The 16,470-nt window shown below is 42.5% G+C and overlaps 2 protein-coding genes across 2 annotated transcripts in view; both read left to right on the forward strand.

Annotated features, from left to right (window-relative positions):
- Positions 1-8,883, forward strand: part of ctnnbip1 (catenin, beta interacting protein 1) — a 34,832-nt gene extending 25,949 nt beyond the window's left edge. The window contains exon 4 of the mRNA XM_080763661.1: positions 6,488-8,883. Coding sequence (XP_080619787.1) covers positions 6,488-6,546 — 59 coding nt within the window. The 3' untranslated portion in view covers positions 6,547-8,883. The remainder of the gene's footprint in view (positions 1-6,487) is intronic.
- LOC308314952 (uncharacterized protein) lies at positions 6,549-15,476 on the forward strand (the record flags this gene model as incomplete). Its single annotated transcript, XM_080762776.1, is given in 5 exon segments — positions 6,549-6,764; positions 9,237-9,316; positions 10,673-14,642; position 14,875; positions 14,878-15,476. Coding segments are annotated over 5 exon segments (4,866 nt in total).
- Between the last annotated feature and the right edge of the window lie 994 nt (positions 15,477-16,470).

Below are 16,470 nucleotides of genomic sequence, written 5' to 3' on the forward strand. Positions count from 1 at the left end.
GGGCCGCATTAGGTGAAGGTGCGGGACACATGTGGCCCTCAGGCCGCCAGTTGATATTAACCTCCGGGCCGCATTAGGTGAAGGTGGGGGCCACATGTGGCCCTCAGGCCGCCAGTAGATATTAACCTGCGGGCCGCATTTGGTGAAGGTGGGGGGGACATGTGGCCCTCAAACCGCCAGTTGATATTAACCTGTGGGTTAACCTGATTTTGTTGAACAGGTCATGTGACCAAAAAGTTATTCAATTTCTTAGATTTCAGAAATTCATAAAAAATACATTTTGAGGAATAATTTCAAAATAAAGGCTGTGCATGATGTAGGAATTACTGAAAAATAATTTGAGCAATGATTTTGTTGAACAGGTCATGTGACCAAAAAGTTATTCAATTTCTTAGATTTCAACAATTCATAAAAAATACATTTTGAGGAATAATTTCAAAATAAAGGGTGTGCATGATGTAGGAATTACTGAAAAATAATTTGAGCAATGATTTTGTTGAACAGGTCATGTGACCAAAAAGTTATTCAATTTCTTAGATTTCAAAAATTCATAAAAAATAGATTTTGAGGAATAATTTCAAAATAAAGGCTGTGCATGATGTAGGAATTACTGAAAAATAATTTGAGCAATGATTTTGTTGAACAGGTCATGTGACCAAAAAGTTATTCAATTTCTTAGATTTCAAAAATTCATAAAAAATAGATTTTGAGGAATAATTTCAAAATAAAGGCTGTGCATGATGTAGGAATTACTGAAAAATAATTTGAGCAATGATTTTGTTGAACAGGTCATGTGACCAAAAAGTTATTCAATTTCTTAGATTTCAAAAATTCATAAAAAATACATTTTGAGGAATAATTTCAAAATAAAGGGTGTGCATGATGTACGAATTACTGAAAAATAATTTGAGCAATTATTTTGTTGAACAGGTCATGTGACCAAAAAGTTATTCAATTTCTTAGATTTCAACAATTCATAAAAAATACATTTTGAGGAATAATTTCAAAATAAAGGGTGTGCATGATGTAGGAATTACTGAAAAATAATTTGAGCAATGATTTTGTTGAACAGGTCATGTGACCAAAAAGTTATTCAATTTCTTAGATTTCAAAAATTCATAAAAAATAGATTTTGAGGAATAATTTCAAAATAAAGGCTGTGCATGATGTAGGAATTACTGAAAAATAATTTGAGCAATGATTTTGTTGAACAGGTCATGTGACCAAAAAGTTATTCAATTTCTTAGATTTCAAAAATTCATAAAAAATAGATTTTGAGGAATAATTTCAAAATCAAGGCTGTGCATGATGTAGGAATTACTGAAAAATAATTTGAGCAATGATTTTGTTGAACAGGTCATGTGACCAAAAAGTTATTCAATTTCTTAGATTTCAAAAATTCATAAAAAATACATTTTGAGGAATAATTTCAAAATAAAGGGTGTGCATGATGTACGAATTACTGAAAAATAATTTGAGCAATTATTTTGTTGAACAGGTCATGTGACCAAAAAGTTATTCAATTTCTTAGATTTCAAAAATTCATAAAAAATACATTTTGAGGAATAATTTCAAAATAAAGGGTGTGCATGATGTACGAATTACTGAAAAATAATTTGAGCAATGATTTTGTTGAACAGGTCATGTGACCAAAAAGTTATTCAATTTCTTAGATTTCAAAAAAAGGGTGTGCATGATGTCTTTTTTTTTAAGAGGGCTAGTGAATCATGGTGTGTGTGTGTGTGTGATATGAAATGTCCAGTACCTCCCCAGTGCCTCCCCAAGTGCCACCCCAGTGTCTGCCCTGCAGTGTCTGCCCAGTGCCTCCTCAGTGTCTGCCCCATGGCTCCCCAGTACCTCCCCAGTGTCCCCTGAGTGCCTCCCCAGTGTCTCCCCAGTGTCTCTCCAGTGTGCCCCTGAGTGCCTCCCCAGTGTCTCCCCAGTGCCTGCCCAGTGTCCCCCCAGTGTCTCCCCACTGCCTGCCCAGTGTCCCCCCCAGTGCCTCCCCAGTGTCTCTCCAGTGTCTTCCCAGTGCCTCCCCAGTGTTACCCTGAGTGCCTCCCCAGTGTGCCCCTGAGTGCCTCCCCAGTGTCTCCCCAGTGTCTCTCCAGTGTGCCCCTGAGTGCCTCCCCAGTGTCTCCCCAGTGTCCTCCCAGTGTCCCCCCAGTGTCTCCCTAGTGCCTGCCCAGTGTCCCCCCAGTGCCTCCCCAGTGTCTCTCCAGTATCTCCCCAGTGCCTCCCCAGTGTCCCCTCAGTGCCTCCCCAGTGTTACCCTGAGTGCCTCCCCAGTGTCTCCCCAGTGTGCCCCTGAGTGCCTCCCCAGTGTCTCCCCAGTGCCTCCCTAGTGCCTCCCCAGTGTGCCCCTGAGTGCCTCCCCAGTGTCCCCCCAGTGTCTCCCCAGTGCCTGCCCAGTGTCCCCCCAGTGCCTCCCCAGTGTCTCTCCAGTGTCTTCCTAGTACCTCCCCAGTGTCCCCTCAGTGCCTCCCCAGTGTCCCCTCAGTGCCTCCCCAGTGCCTCCCTAGTGCCTCCCCAGTGTGCCCCTGAGTGCCTCCCCAGTGTCTCTCCAGTGTCTCCCCAGTGCCTGCCCAGTGTCCCCCCAGTGCCTCCCCAGTGTCTCTCCAGTGTCTTCCCAGTGCCTCCCCAGTGTCCCCTCAGTGCCTCCCCAGTGTCCCCTCAGTGCCTCCCCAGTGCCTGCCCAGTGTTCCCCCAGTGTCTCCAATAGCAATATAAGAGCAATAATATGAATTCATCTTAATTTATTAATCTTATTAATTAATTGATTCATTAATGAATCAATCAACCCCGCGCGCCAGAAGGCCCCCCCGCGCCCAGCACCATGCCAAAGCTTTTTCCTGCAGGAAACACTGGCATCATGTAGGCATGACTGACAGACAATATGAACAATGATTTTATTGAAAAAGTAATGTAATTAAAAAGTTATTCAATTTCTTAGATTTCAGAAATTCATAAAGAATACATTTTGAGGAATAATTTCAAAATAAAGGGTGTGCATGATGTAGGAATTACTGAAAAATAATATGAACAATGATTTTGTTGAAAAAGTAATGTGATTAAAAAGTTATTCAATTTCTTAGATTTCAGAAATTCATAAATACATTTTGAGGAATAATTTCAAAATAAAGGGTGTGCATGATGTAGGAATTACTGAAAAATAATTTGAACAATGATTTTGTTGAACAGGTCATGTGACCTAAAAGTTATTAAATTTCTTAGATTTCAAAAATTCATAAAAAATACATTTTGAGGAATAATTTCAAAATAAAGGGTGTGCATGATGTAGGAATTACTGAAAAATAATATGAAGAATGATTTTGTTGAAAAAGTAATGTGATTAAAAAGTTATTCAATTTCTTAGATTTCAGAAAATCATTAAAAATACATTTTGAGGAATAATTTCAAAATAAAGGGTGTGCATGATGTAGGAATTATTGAAAAATAATTTGAACAATGATTTTGTTGAAAAGGTCATGTGACCAAAAAGTTATTCAATTTCTTAGATTTCATAAATTCATAAAAAATACATTTTCAGGAAAAAAAATAAAATAAAGGGTGTGCATAGTGTAGGCATGGTCAATGAACATTGTGATATTTTTTGGTGTGTCCAGGTGGTTTTGTCTAGGAGATATTGCATTTTTAAAAAATTGAAATCTGTAATTTATTGACGGTCCCTAACATTTTCGAATATCCAACTGGGTGGATATAAAACCTGAAACCAACTTCACCGCGGTGCCGCTGCTGACAGTCAGCAAGCAGTGACAGGGAAAAGCACGGAGCAGCGAGCGAAACCAGCGACACAGGGAGGGGAGGGGCGGTGGGAGCAAAGGGGACAGATCTTCAAATGAACGCCACATTGAGCCTCGACATGTTGTTAGCTTGTAGCTCTGCTCTTTTTGGCGAACGACACCGCCGTTCAGAAATATAAATGTAGGTATAGAACCGTGACTATAGAATTGTGCACTTGCTGTAGAGACTTGTCTTTATCACGATTGAACGGTCAAATCCTGTATAGTCGCACCTGTGCTACAAATTGAATTTTACAACTCGCACGGTGATATTTTTAGTCGCAAATGCGAGTACCTAGTCGCACTGTCGAGCCCTGAGTGTGCGTATGGGCACAAAAAGTATGAAACCACTGGTCTGTAGGGCAGTGACGAAGACATGCAACTCAGTTGAGAAAAGAGGTGAAAGAATATTAATAAAATAGAAGGAAGTGGATTCAGCTGTATTTTGCTCATACTGTAGGTTGAGATGACCAGCTGGTCAGTGATGTGTGATCAGATTTGTATTTGTCGCTAAGCAACAGTAGAGAGAGGACTTGGTGGTTAACTCTGTTGTGTAAAGGGCCATTAACACTGAGCACTATAACGATATCCATTCTGTTTCTCCGTGGTGGGGGGAAGGGACTTTACCACTTGAGCGCCCAGCATTTTTCTTAATTAATTTAGTTTTTTGATAGTTCAATTCTGTTGCTGTGTTTAGTTTTCTGTTAATTGCCATTCACTTATTTGTCTTATCCTAATTTGGTGGCACAATGAGCTCTGGTGAGTCGGGGGCTGAGAACTTCAAAGGAACTACAAGTCCACATTAAAAGCTACCCTCCTCTTTTATAGCTCCTGCTCTTATCAGGCGTACGCCGACCTGAATGCACCTCAGAAACATCCTAATTAATCTTCTCTATAGAAATGTCCAAATGGAAAAGGGAATGCCTCATCCGAAGGTCTCTGCTGTCTTATGAGGAGGGTCCGCCCTTTGTGCCAAATACATGTGGAAGCACATGCTTACTGGCTGGCCTACTTTCATTTTTCCACAATAATTAAATATAACAAGCTGTTTAGAGCAGTGGAATGAAGAAGCTTTTTATAGCCAAGTTGCAAGATGTGCCATTATGTGCTTTTCATCCTTCTCAAAAGGTGTCAGTGATGATAACTTCAATTTTCATTATGATTAGACTAGTGGCAAGATTGAGAGTAGGCAGTTGGAACACTGCTGTCAGTATACGCATTCGGTAAAGGGTTGGAGGAGGAGGCCAACAATTTAATATTTGAAGGCCAATTCCCAGTGCTTACTGCAATTTGCTATAATGAATGGATTCTATATAGGACCACATTGGAAACAAGTCCCCAGGACTTTTTTGTGTTATCCTTTTAGCCCGATTGTATGAACTTTTAGCCGAATTGTATTCAGTCAGTCAATCAATCAATACCGGGCAGCTCATTAGACTACCATAGCCAGACCAATTCGCAAATGTAAATGAGTCTGGAACCTCATGGGTACCTTGGGCCTCCCACAGGCTGTTGGGAAAACGGTGGAGATGGAATTGTTACGAGTCCTCGGATTTAAGTGTTATCTGGACTGAACGGGATGCTGCTGGCAGCGGGGCTCCGTGTGATTTATCTTCCTTTTGGGCTTTGTGCTGATGGGTGATGGGTTTGCGCCACAGGTGAACAGCAATAGATGAAGTGACCTGCCGACATGAGAGATTTTCTTATTGTAGTATACGGTAGTGTGTTTTTGGCATCTAAAGCTCAACCCTTTGATTCTTTTTGCAATTTCCAAATTGCAAAACACTGAGATTGTCTATCTTTGGGGTAATATAAAGGTTTTTAAGATAAAGTGATCTTCAAAACCGTAATTGCCACTTGTCCACTAGTGTAATTTGATGATTCAGTCGATCATAGATGTCCTTACTGTACCGAGCATCGCTATCAATTTACAATTCCTCCTATCCAGAGTGACCAATGCAAAATCTGAGTAAATGCATTAGTAGAGTGCAAAGAGAACACTATAGGAGAACAGTCAGAACACCATAGTGCTTCAAAGAAACTAGGATACCAGGTGAAGTGAACATCAAACCTGCCATGGTATCTAAATAACTTTCAAGCTAAACAAATCAAAATAAGTAAATATCATCTGAAGTAACCAACATAGATATATGCAGTACAAGAAGCACTTAGTATTATATTATAAAAGTACACAAACGGTATACTTGCAGTTTATCGTAAAAGCAAACATTAATTTCTGCACATTCATTCATGTACATTATTTCTATAAAAAAAACGATTTCGTCTTTAAAAAGAAAAGACATTATACAGCATTTCAGCTTTTGAGAGAACAGATGTGGTTCATATTTTGTATAAGCTTTGGTTATTGAATAATTTTTATCTGTCTCCCGGGCAACTTCCATTCCCTGACACTTTCGACAAACAAGTTTCTACTGTGTTGCACAATGGCCTTCTTTTGATGTCTCCGATAATTCATTTGCAGATCTAGAAGTAGAGAACCGAATGTACGCATTAACCACTTAAACCGTATATATTTATACGTTGATCTGGTTCCCCCAGGTTTTTCCCTCGACATAAAATATCACCATAGATCTGCTATTTCCGTTGAATATTTGCCTGATATTCCCAGATAAGGGACGTTAGGCCTCATGTATTTAATGCAATGTTCTGCTTTGGGCTTTCAGGTGCAGAAGACGTGGTGATGGCATTCTCACGGTCAGAGACGGAGGACCGGCGACAGTGACCATGTACCCCACCGCCGCCACCACCCCTCCAAACCCCACCGGTGGGCCGCAACAACCCAAACTCCACAAGTACAACACTGTTGAGCTCAGGAGCGGAGGCGAGGGGCACCCGAACCGGATGGAAGAGGGAGAGGGAAGAGACCGCAGAGGGGGTGGGGGCTCACCTCGCTCTCCCCCAAACTTCTTCCTTCCCTGCCTCCTCCTCATAAATGCTGGCGTAGCGTTTCCTGGGATGCACTCAAGTGGTCTACCACGGGTTGGAGCCTTGGGTAACAAGGCACAGTATGAAAATACCCACATATTGTGTGGATGAATTTGTACAATGTTTGGGTTATCTTTTGTTTTGCTTAGCTTTGGTTATTTTTTTGTTAAAAAGGGGTGGGTAAGTCTTTTAGACAGTGTTATATTATTCTCTGTTTTTGGTCACTTACAATTTGACCTACAAGCAACTGTTTTAAGTGAGAGAAACATATTTTTTGTGGTCATGGAATTTGGTGAGTGTTTTGAATTGATGAGCTTGTGGGAAGAGTTATTTTTTCCCCTCCTTTTTTTCATTTGTGCTTACTTTGCGGAGCTGAAACTTTAGTTTTTGAGTTCACCGTTGTGTAATGGCTTTCAAATTCTGTCACATTAATTTGCTCTATGCTGCTTGAATTGTATTTTATTTTATTGTATTTTTATTTTAGCTGTTGAAAGTGCAACTCTGCTTTCCTCCAGAGGGAAAAAAAAGCATAAGAATTAAATACACTAGCATACACACAGAAACATTAAGCACAGGTGCTCACATTCTCTCCCCAAGCGAATAAGGTTTTTGGGTTATTGTGAAATGTATAGCCTTTTTTTATTGTACAGACACCAGGGACAATAGAACACTGATTTGATTGTGCCAATTGTATTCCTTTTTTTTTTATCTAAGATAAATTTAACATGGTTATGAAAGGTGTTTTAAAGAGTGGAAAGCTGTAGATCTAATTTATTACTTATTGAATTGATTCAATCCCTAAAACCATATCAACAAGGAAGACATGTAGATAAATTATCATTTTAAAGCATACGTACAGTATGAGCACACCATTAAGCATTATAGCAAAAGGTTGCTCTTGATTTCACACTAGAGTAAGCCTTTAAGTTTAAACTCTAATTAGCCCAACAGAGCTGAAAAAACAAATGATAATTTAAAAAAAAACATTGGGCCAAACCTAAGAACTATGTGCTAACTCAGACTTTATTGTAAATCATGTGTTTTCAATGGGGTTTTTTTGCAACAACAAAAAATACAACTTAACAAGTAGCACAAGGATTTAATCTTTTGTTCTGTGCAACAACCTTGTAAGGGAAATGCAGTGTTCTGGCAATGCATCTCCATTAATCTGTGTTCTCAAATCAAAATGTATCTGTTTTGTGTTAATTGACTCGACTGGAATACTCCATTTAATATTTTTGTTTGTTAAAAACCCAACTTGTTTTTTTCTAGTGACATGCTCAATATTTAATGTGTTTTAAGTACATTTTGTTAACTTGTATAACTTAAGTAATTGTAACTTAATGTTTTGAAGCCAAGCATGTCTGCCTTGTGGTTTACAATGTTGATTTAAGTGGATCTATGTAAGATCTTAAAAGCCTCACCACAATGACCATCGCTTGTACATTCTGATATTTGTGGAAGCTACTTGCTCTTTTAAATCATTTTAGGTAAGGAGAAACAAATCATCCGATATGGATAAACATTATCCATTATACCATGTTAATGGCAATAACCTCTGAATGTCCTCAGCGATCATGGCAATGTACTATCATGGCCATTCGCTTGGTCAGCATCTGCCTATGACAAAGACATTTGTCGTTTCATGTTTACTTTTACTTTTTTTTTTTTTACATTTCTTAATTTGTCTATGCATTTTATTTTGTCAACTCAAACGTGTCTTATACTGTATACTCTATACCGTGTGTGTGTGTGTGTGTGTGTGTGTGTGTGTGTGTTTTTCGAACGAGAGAAAAAAATGGGAGGAAGTTAATCAAGTTTTGGATGAGGAAGGGAGAGGCAGGAGGAGAAAGTGTGTGTGTGTGTGTGTGTGTGTGTGTGTGTGTGTGTGATGGCCATAGGGTGTTGGCGGGGGGTTAAATTCCCAGCATGCTGTTCAGTTCGGTTAGAAATGTGTACTGTGATGGCCTGACCTTACCTGTAGTTGTCTTTTGAATTATTTTACATTGTCTGTATCTCAGTTGTCTTCTCCGTTGACATCGATTAGTTGGTTATGTATGGCTGCTGACCATGTCTTGACTCAATGCTTCCAAATCCTATACCAACTGAAACATTAAAGAAATTTAAAACGGCATGGGTTAATGGCTTCATTTCATTTATTATCCTACGTCTACAATAATTGAAAATGACATGGCTAATAAAAATTAAATGACAGGTATAGCTAAAGCAGAAACAGGCTACACAACTAAGCCAGTCAAAAGTAACCCCAAATTGATATTTATTAAACTACAGAACTCCAATTTGAACAGATTTAGTACATTATTCTGTCTACTGTAGCTGCGGTGAGAGAAACCATTCCTTATACAGTGCATTCTCATTTGATTACCTTCCAGTTGGTGAAATTAACCACTTTTTCATATAAGAAGACGGCTTCAGCCTTCACTTCACGGGACCAATATGGCGGACACAGATGTGTGTTCAATGCAGTCTCTGAGCGGGCTGAGCGCCAGGAGAATCAGCGGAGAATGGGACCCGGTCAATGGAAGTCGATCTCCCGGGGCCTGCAGGTACCGTACGGTCGAGCTGAAGCCACATGCTGCCCCCACCTTGTTTGCAATGCATGACCCGGCCGTTTTAATCACCGTTATAGGATTCATTCATTAGCCAGTTGGTATATTCATTTTTTATGTCCAAATATGTATTCAAGTTCATAACATACAGTAGGCCTATAGGCTAGTAGTTAATCTATATAATAATTGTTAACGTTTTATTATTTGTGATCCACTACTGATGAGAGTGCAAGCCTGATACACAATCAATATTGCACCCGTTGCTCTCCCCATGTCCCCATATATGGGGACTAGGTTGGTGGAGGGTGTGTAGAGCCCAGGATCACATTAGATGATTGACACAGGGGTGAAAAATGGGTTACAAAATCGTGGGATAATTTTTTTTTATTAAAACATATATATTGCCCCCTGGAGTGTGGAAATGTAGTGGCCATTTCCATCATCAGAGTTGCCCACCTTCAAACTTTGTGATAATACAAATATGGGATAGCTGTGAAAATGATTTAAAAATGTGTGGCTCTATTTTCAAATTTAAGAAAATAAAATGTATCCATTAACTGTGTGTGTGTGTGTGTGTGTGTGTGTGTGTGTGTGTGTGTGCATCTGTAATCCACGTAACTCAAATTTGACACACGTTCCACACCCCCACATGGAGTGCAGTCCTGGTGTCAGTCGGACCCACGGTTGGCCAGAACCGCCACAAAAGGCCTCTGCCCGGGCCACAACTGACATCACAAGGCCTCTGCCCGGGCCAGACTCCATATTTGGGCATGCCTAAATACAGGTTCGTCCCACCGACTTCTGACATAATTCTGACATCTGCATAGACTCCATATTTGGGCATGCCTGAGAAAGAACTCCATATATGCGCATAAAAGGGGATACCGCTTACATCACTTCTGACATCACGATATAAGTGCAGTTCCTGGTGTCGAGTCGTTCAGACCCACGGTTGTCCAGAACCGCCACAAAAGTCCAATGCGCAAGCTCCTGCCCAGACCTTTTTAGTAGTAGTATTTACACTTTACAGTGACATTTTCAACTCTGTCCAATCAGCTTGCATCTGTGACATACCAACTATGTGACATACCAACTTGAGTTTGGGGATATTTAAAAACATGACAGCAATTCTTTATGTTCCATAATCTGAGTGACAACAATAATAAAAAAGTTCTATGTTGCATATAAAACACTCGATAACTTAGGTAAAGAAATGGTGAGCAGTTTTGGGATGACTGGAGTTGGTAGTAATGTGCGAATTCGATGCAGTAATGGGCAGCAAAATGTTAAAATGAATAAAATTGCAAAGAATTATTGCACAGTGCCGTCTAAAAGTAGTGACTCTTCATCCAGACATGACAGAATGGTGGTGAGCCGTGCCGGGCCGGCCCCTCAACCTGAACCAATCCCCTCCCAAAACACGAAGAGGAAGTGTGACCCTATTAAAAGCCACAGAATATGTGTTTGCGTGAGGAAGCGTCCACTGAACAAGAAGGAATTGACCACGAAGGACCTGGATGTGATAACTATTCCGAGTAAAGATGTGGTGATGGTCCACAAACCCAAACAGAAGGTGGATCTGACCCACTACCTGGACAACCAGACGTTCTGCTTCGACTACACCTTTGATGACTCCACAAACAATGAGATGGTGTACAGGTTCACGGCCAAGCCTCTGGTGGAGACCATCTTTGAGAGGGGCATGGCTACTTGCTTCGCCTACGGACAGACAGGAAGTGGGAAAACACATACTATGGGAGGAATCTTTTCTGGAGAGAAACAGGATTGTTCCAAAGGAATCTACGCATTGACTGCTCAGGATGTATTCCTCATGTTGAAGAAACCCAGCTATGCAAAGTTAGAACTACAAGTGTACATAGCTTTCTTTGAAATATACAATGGGAAGTTGTTTGACCTGCTGAATGGTAAAACTAAGCTGAGGGTGATGGAGAATGATAAACAGCAGGTTCAGGTGGTAGGACTAAAGGAGAAAGATGTCGAATGTTCAGAGGGTGTTCTTAACCTCATAGAAGTGGGAAACAGCTGCAGAAGGTCAGGTAAGACTTCAGCCAACGCATACTCTTCTAGGAGCCATGCTGTGTTCCAGATCGTACTACGGAGGAAGGGGGAGTTGCACGGGAAGTTCTCACTCATCGACCTCGCTGGGAACGAGAGAGGAGCTGACACCTCCAGGGCCGACCGCCAGACTCTCCTGGAGGGAGCTGAGATTAACAAGAGTCTGCTGGCATTAAGGGAGTGCATCAGGGCTCTGGGACACAACATGCCTCACACTCCCTTCAGGGACAGCAAGCTCACTCAGGTCCTCAGAGACTCTTTCATTGGGGAGAACTCCCGTACGTGCATGATTGCAACCATATCTCCAGGTCTGACATCTTATGAAAATACACGCAACACACTGCATTACGCTAACAGGGTGAAGGAGCTGGAAGTTGACCCCAGCCAGTTAATTAATTGGGGTCGACCCAACATCCACACAGTCAATCAGCAGCTAAGCAGTTCACAGGGAGACAACCTCAAACAGAATGAGGAAGTGTCTCCTCAGCTGTATACCTTCACTGAGGTGGTGTCTCGGATGGTGGAGGAGGTAGACTTCAGGACTCTGTACACAGCATATCCGATTAAAAAACAAAGAATATGTGTTTGTGTGAGGAAGCGTCCACTGAGCAAGAAGGAACTAACCATGAAGGACCTGGATGTGATAACTATTCCCAGTAAAGACATGATGATGGTCCACAAACCCAAACAGAAGGTGGACCTGACCCGCTACCTGGAAAACCAGACCTTCCGCTTCGACTACACCTTCAATGACTCCTCAACCAATGAGATGGTGTACAGGTTCACAGCCGGGCCTCTGGTAGAGACCATCTTTGAGAGGGGCATGGCTACCTGCTTTGCCTACGGACAGACCGGAAGCGGAAAAACACATACTATGGGTGGAGATTTGTCTGGAAAGAACCAGGATTGTTCCAAAGGAATCTATGCATTAACTGCTCGGGATGTATTCCTCATGTTGAAGGAACCCAACTATACAAATTTAGAACTACAAGTGTTTGCAACCTTCTTTGAAATCTATAATGCCAAGGTGTTTGACCTGCTGAATGGTAAAACTTTGTTGAGGGTTTTGGAGGATGGTAAACAGCAGGTTCAGGTGGTAGGGTTACAGGAGAAACACATCAGATGTATGGGGGATGTTCTCAAACTCTTAGAATTGGGAAACACCTGCAGAATATCGGGTAAGACTTCAGCCAATGCACACTCTTCTAGGAGCCACGCCGTGTTCCAGATCATTCTACGGAGGAAGGGGGAGTTGCACGGGAAGTTCTCTCTTATTGACCTAGCTGGGAACGAGAGAGGAGCTGATACGTCCAGTGCCGACCGCCAGACTCGCCAGGAGAGATCCGAGATTAACAAGAGTCTGCTGGCACTAAAGGAGTGCATCAGGGCTCTGGGACGCAACAAGTCTCACACTCCCTTCAGGGGCAGCACGCTCACTCAGGTCCTCAGAGACTCTTTCATTGGGGAGAACTCCCGTACGTGCATGATTGCAACCATATCTCCTGGTATGACATCATGTGAAAATACATGCAACACGCTACACTACGCTAACAGAATGAAGGAGCTCCCAGTTGACCGCAACCATGTAATGAAATGGGGTCGACTCGGCATTCACACAGTCAATCAGCCAGAGTGTCAGGATGAGAACTCATCACAGAGAGACAATATTAAGATTAGATGTGAGCAGAAGGAGGACATGTCTCCCCAGCCATTTACCATCCTTGAGGCGGCGACATCTCCGATGGTGGAAATGGAGAAGGAATCAGTATTTGAAGACAATCGACCTCTACAGCCTGAACCAGCCTGCCCTCCCCCAGCTAATGAGCATAGACAGCCAACATGGGCACAGACACAACTCCTGGACGTGAGGAGAAATTTCAACTGTGTTAAGAAGGGGAAGAAACTCCAGAAGAAAGAAACACATCTACTACAGCAGCAGGCACAGAGAGAGAAGAGACCACAGGAGGTAGGCACCACAACTCCTAACTATGACATCATGTACATGATCAGGAATTGTCATGCCAGTCTAGACTACAGACCTCTGACCACAGCAGACCTGATTGAAAAACACAGAATATGTGTTTGTGTGAGGAAGCGTCCACTGAGCAATAAGGAACTAACCATGAGGCAACTGGATGTAATAACTATTCCCAGTAAAGATGTGGTTATGGTCCACAAACCCAAACAGAAGGTGGACCTGACCCGTTACGTGGAGAACCAGGCCTTCTGCTTTGACTATGCCTTTGATGATTCCACAACCAATGAGATGGTTTACAGGTTTACAGCCGGGCCTCTGGTAGAGACCATCTTTGAGAGGGGTATGGCTACCTGCTTTGCCTACGGACAAACAGGAAGTGGAAAAACACATACCATGAGTGGAGATTTGTCTGGAGAGAACCAGGATTGTTCCAGAGGAATATACGCATTAACTGCTCAGGATGTATTCCTCATGTTGAAGAAACCCAACTATGCAAAATTAGAACTACAAGTGTATGCAAGCTTCTTTGAAATTTACAATGGCAAGGTGTTTGACCTGCTGAATGAGAAAGCTAAGCTCATGGTGTTGGAGGATGGTAACCATCATGTTCAGGTAGTCAGGCTACAGGAGAAACACATCAGATGTATGGAGGATGTTCTCAAACTCATAGAAGTGGGAAACAGCTGCAGAATATCGGGAAAGACTTCAGCCAATGCACACTCTTCTAGGAGCCATGCCGTGTTCCAGATCATTCTACGGAGGAAGGGGGAGTTACACGGGAGGTTCTCGCTCATTGACCTGGCTGGGAACGAGAGAGGAGCTGATACATCCAGTGTCGATCGACAGACTCGTCTGGAGAGAGCTGAGATTAACAAGAGTCTGCTGGCACTAAAGGAGTGCATCAGGGCTCTGGGACGCAACAAGTCTCACACTCCCTTCAGGGGCAGCACGCTCACTCAGGTCCTCAGAGACTCTTTCATTGGGGAGAACTCCCGTACGTGCATGATTGCAACCATATCTCCTGGTATGACATCATGTGAAGATACATCCAACACGCTACACTATGCTAACAGAGTGAAGGAGCTCCCAGTTGACCGCAACCAGGTAATGAAATGGGGTCGACCCAGCATTCACACAGTCAATCAGCTAGAAATTCATGACGAGGACCGGCTAAGCAGTTCACCACAGAGAGACAAAATCGAACCGATCTGTGAACAGAATGAGCAAGAGTCTCCTCAGTTTACAGTCAATGAGGCAGTGTCTCAGATGGTGGAGATGGCTGAACAGAGAGACAAAATCAAACCTATCTTTGAGCAGAATGAGGAAGAGTCTCCTCGGTTGTTTTCAGTCAACGAGGCAGTGTCTCAGATGGTGGAGATGGATGAACAGGTTATCGAACACAAGCGAGCCCCACAACCTGAACCAGCCTCCTCCAAGAAAGCAAGGAGGAATTCTGGGGATTTCCAAGCAAGTCTGGACTTCAAACCTCTGACCACACCAGACCTGACCGAAAAACGGGTTCTAGGAGACCACCAAGCTGTCTTCCAGGAGTCATTCCGCTGGTGGGGCGATGATAAGGTGTTGGAGAAGATAGGGCAGATGGATTATGAAGTGGACTCATATGCTACCCTGTTACAGATCCTAGACCAGAAGATACAGCTCCTCATTAAACTTCGAGATGAACTGAAGTCCCTCTGTCCTGCACTCCAGGAGGAGGAACAGTCCAGTAAGAAGATTGACCCCAAGAGACTCATCAGCTGTCAGCCTGATGAGCCTCAGGCCCAGCAACCATCGTCCCAAACAGCCATCGATCATCATCTGAGACTGAGGCAGCTAGAGGCCGAGAATAACACGCTCAGAGAGGAGAACGCCAAACTTGCCAAAAAAGAAATTATTTGGGCCAAAGAGAGGGAGGCTCTGGAAGCGTGCCTCAACAACAAATGCAAAAAGAAGAGTGTCTGGAAAAGGTTATGCTTCTGGAGGAGGAGGAGATTAGGAGAGCCGATTGGCAGCCCTGTACACTTGCCAGAGGCCAAAGACGTTGCGAAGCAGACCTCGAAGAAAGGGAGGTGTCAGAAGAAAAGCAATTCTTTGTGCAAATGAGAAGGAGGCTTTGGAAGAGCACCTCAACAACAACTGCAAAGATAGGTGTTTGGAAAGGTTTTCTACTGCTGGAAGCCATTTTAGCCTCTCTTGTTCAGGTAAAACTAGAGTGGCCTGGTTCCCTACCCAGGGCTGTGTCAGTCGTTAGATGTAGCTGTTGGGACACCAGGAAGCTGTGATGGGAAATGGAGTTTGAATGGCAGGCGGTGCAATTTGCATTTGTAGCGCAATCTATGGACTGAAGTGAAAATGGATTTTAGAAGCACCATGCTATATGGCTATGTTTGTAACAGAAAATATGGAAAAAGTCCTTCCTTGGCCTACTGGGTGTGAGCGGTACCAAAAATTAGATGTAGCCTATGCAACCGGAGGTACTACCCTCTTCCGCATTTGATCAAAATCATTTTGGTAGAACTTATTTGTTGTTTGGGCAAATTAGTTACATTATTTAAATCTCACTAGATTCTGATCACACGGAGACTATGTAACTGTTTAGGCTGCTTGTTTCTTTGGAAACAGGGGGCTGAAATAACTCCACCCCGCGAACCTTGAGAGAAAGAACGTAACTTTGCAGGTGAAATTATGAACAGCGAGCTCCTCCCGCCTTTCATCTTCAAAGCAAGCGGGAGCTCAAAGCATTTATAAGCATGGCATCTGCAGAGGTGAGGGGAGTCTCCCCCTCCCACACTATGACTCAACAATATTAACCAAACACAGCAGGGCTTCATTCAGCCTGACATAACGCAGAGAAAGGAAGATGGATGTTAATGCAGTATGATTATTCATGGCCCTGCATAACGCTCTGCAGATACACCCCAAACCTCATGACTAATAGATGAGACCATTTTCGCTTCGAGAATTTGTCTCCCTTTTATTATTTGTCTTCGTAATTCAATGCACTATTTTCATCTCTAATCTGTCAATCCCATTGACCCCATACATTTTGAAACCCATTTATTTCTGATTTGTACTTAAGATGACATGAACTGGGCAT

Source organism: Protomyctophum bolini (genome assembly GCF_963924005.1).
Source record: "Protomyctophum bolini genome assembly, chromosome: 5".
In the NCBI taxonomy this organism is placed as follows: Eukaryota; Metazoa; Chordata; class Actinopteri; order Myctophiformes; family Myctophidae; genus Protomyctophum; species Protomyctophum bolini.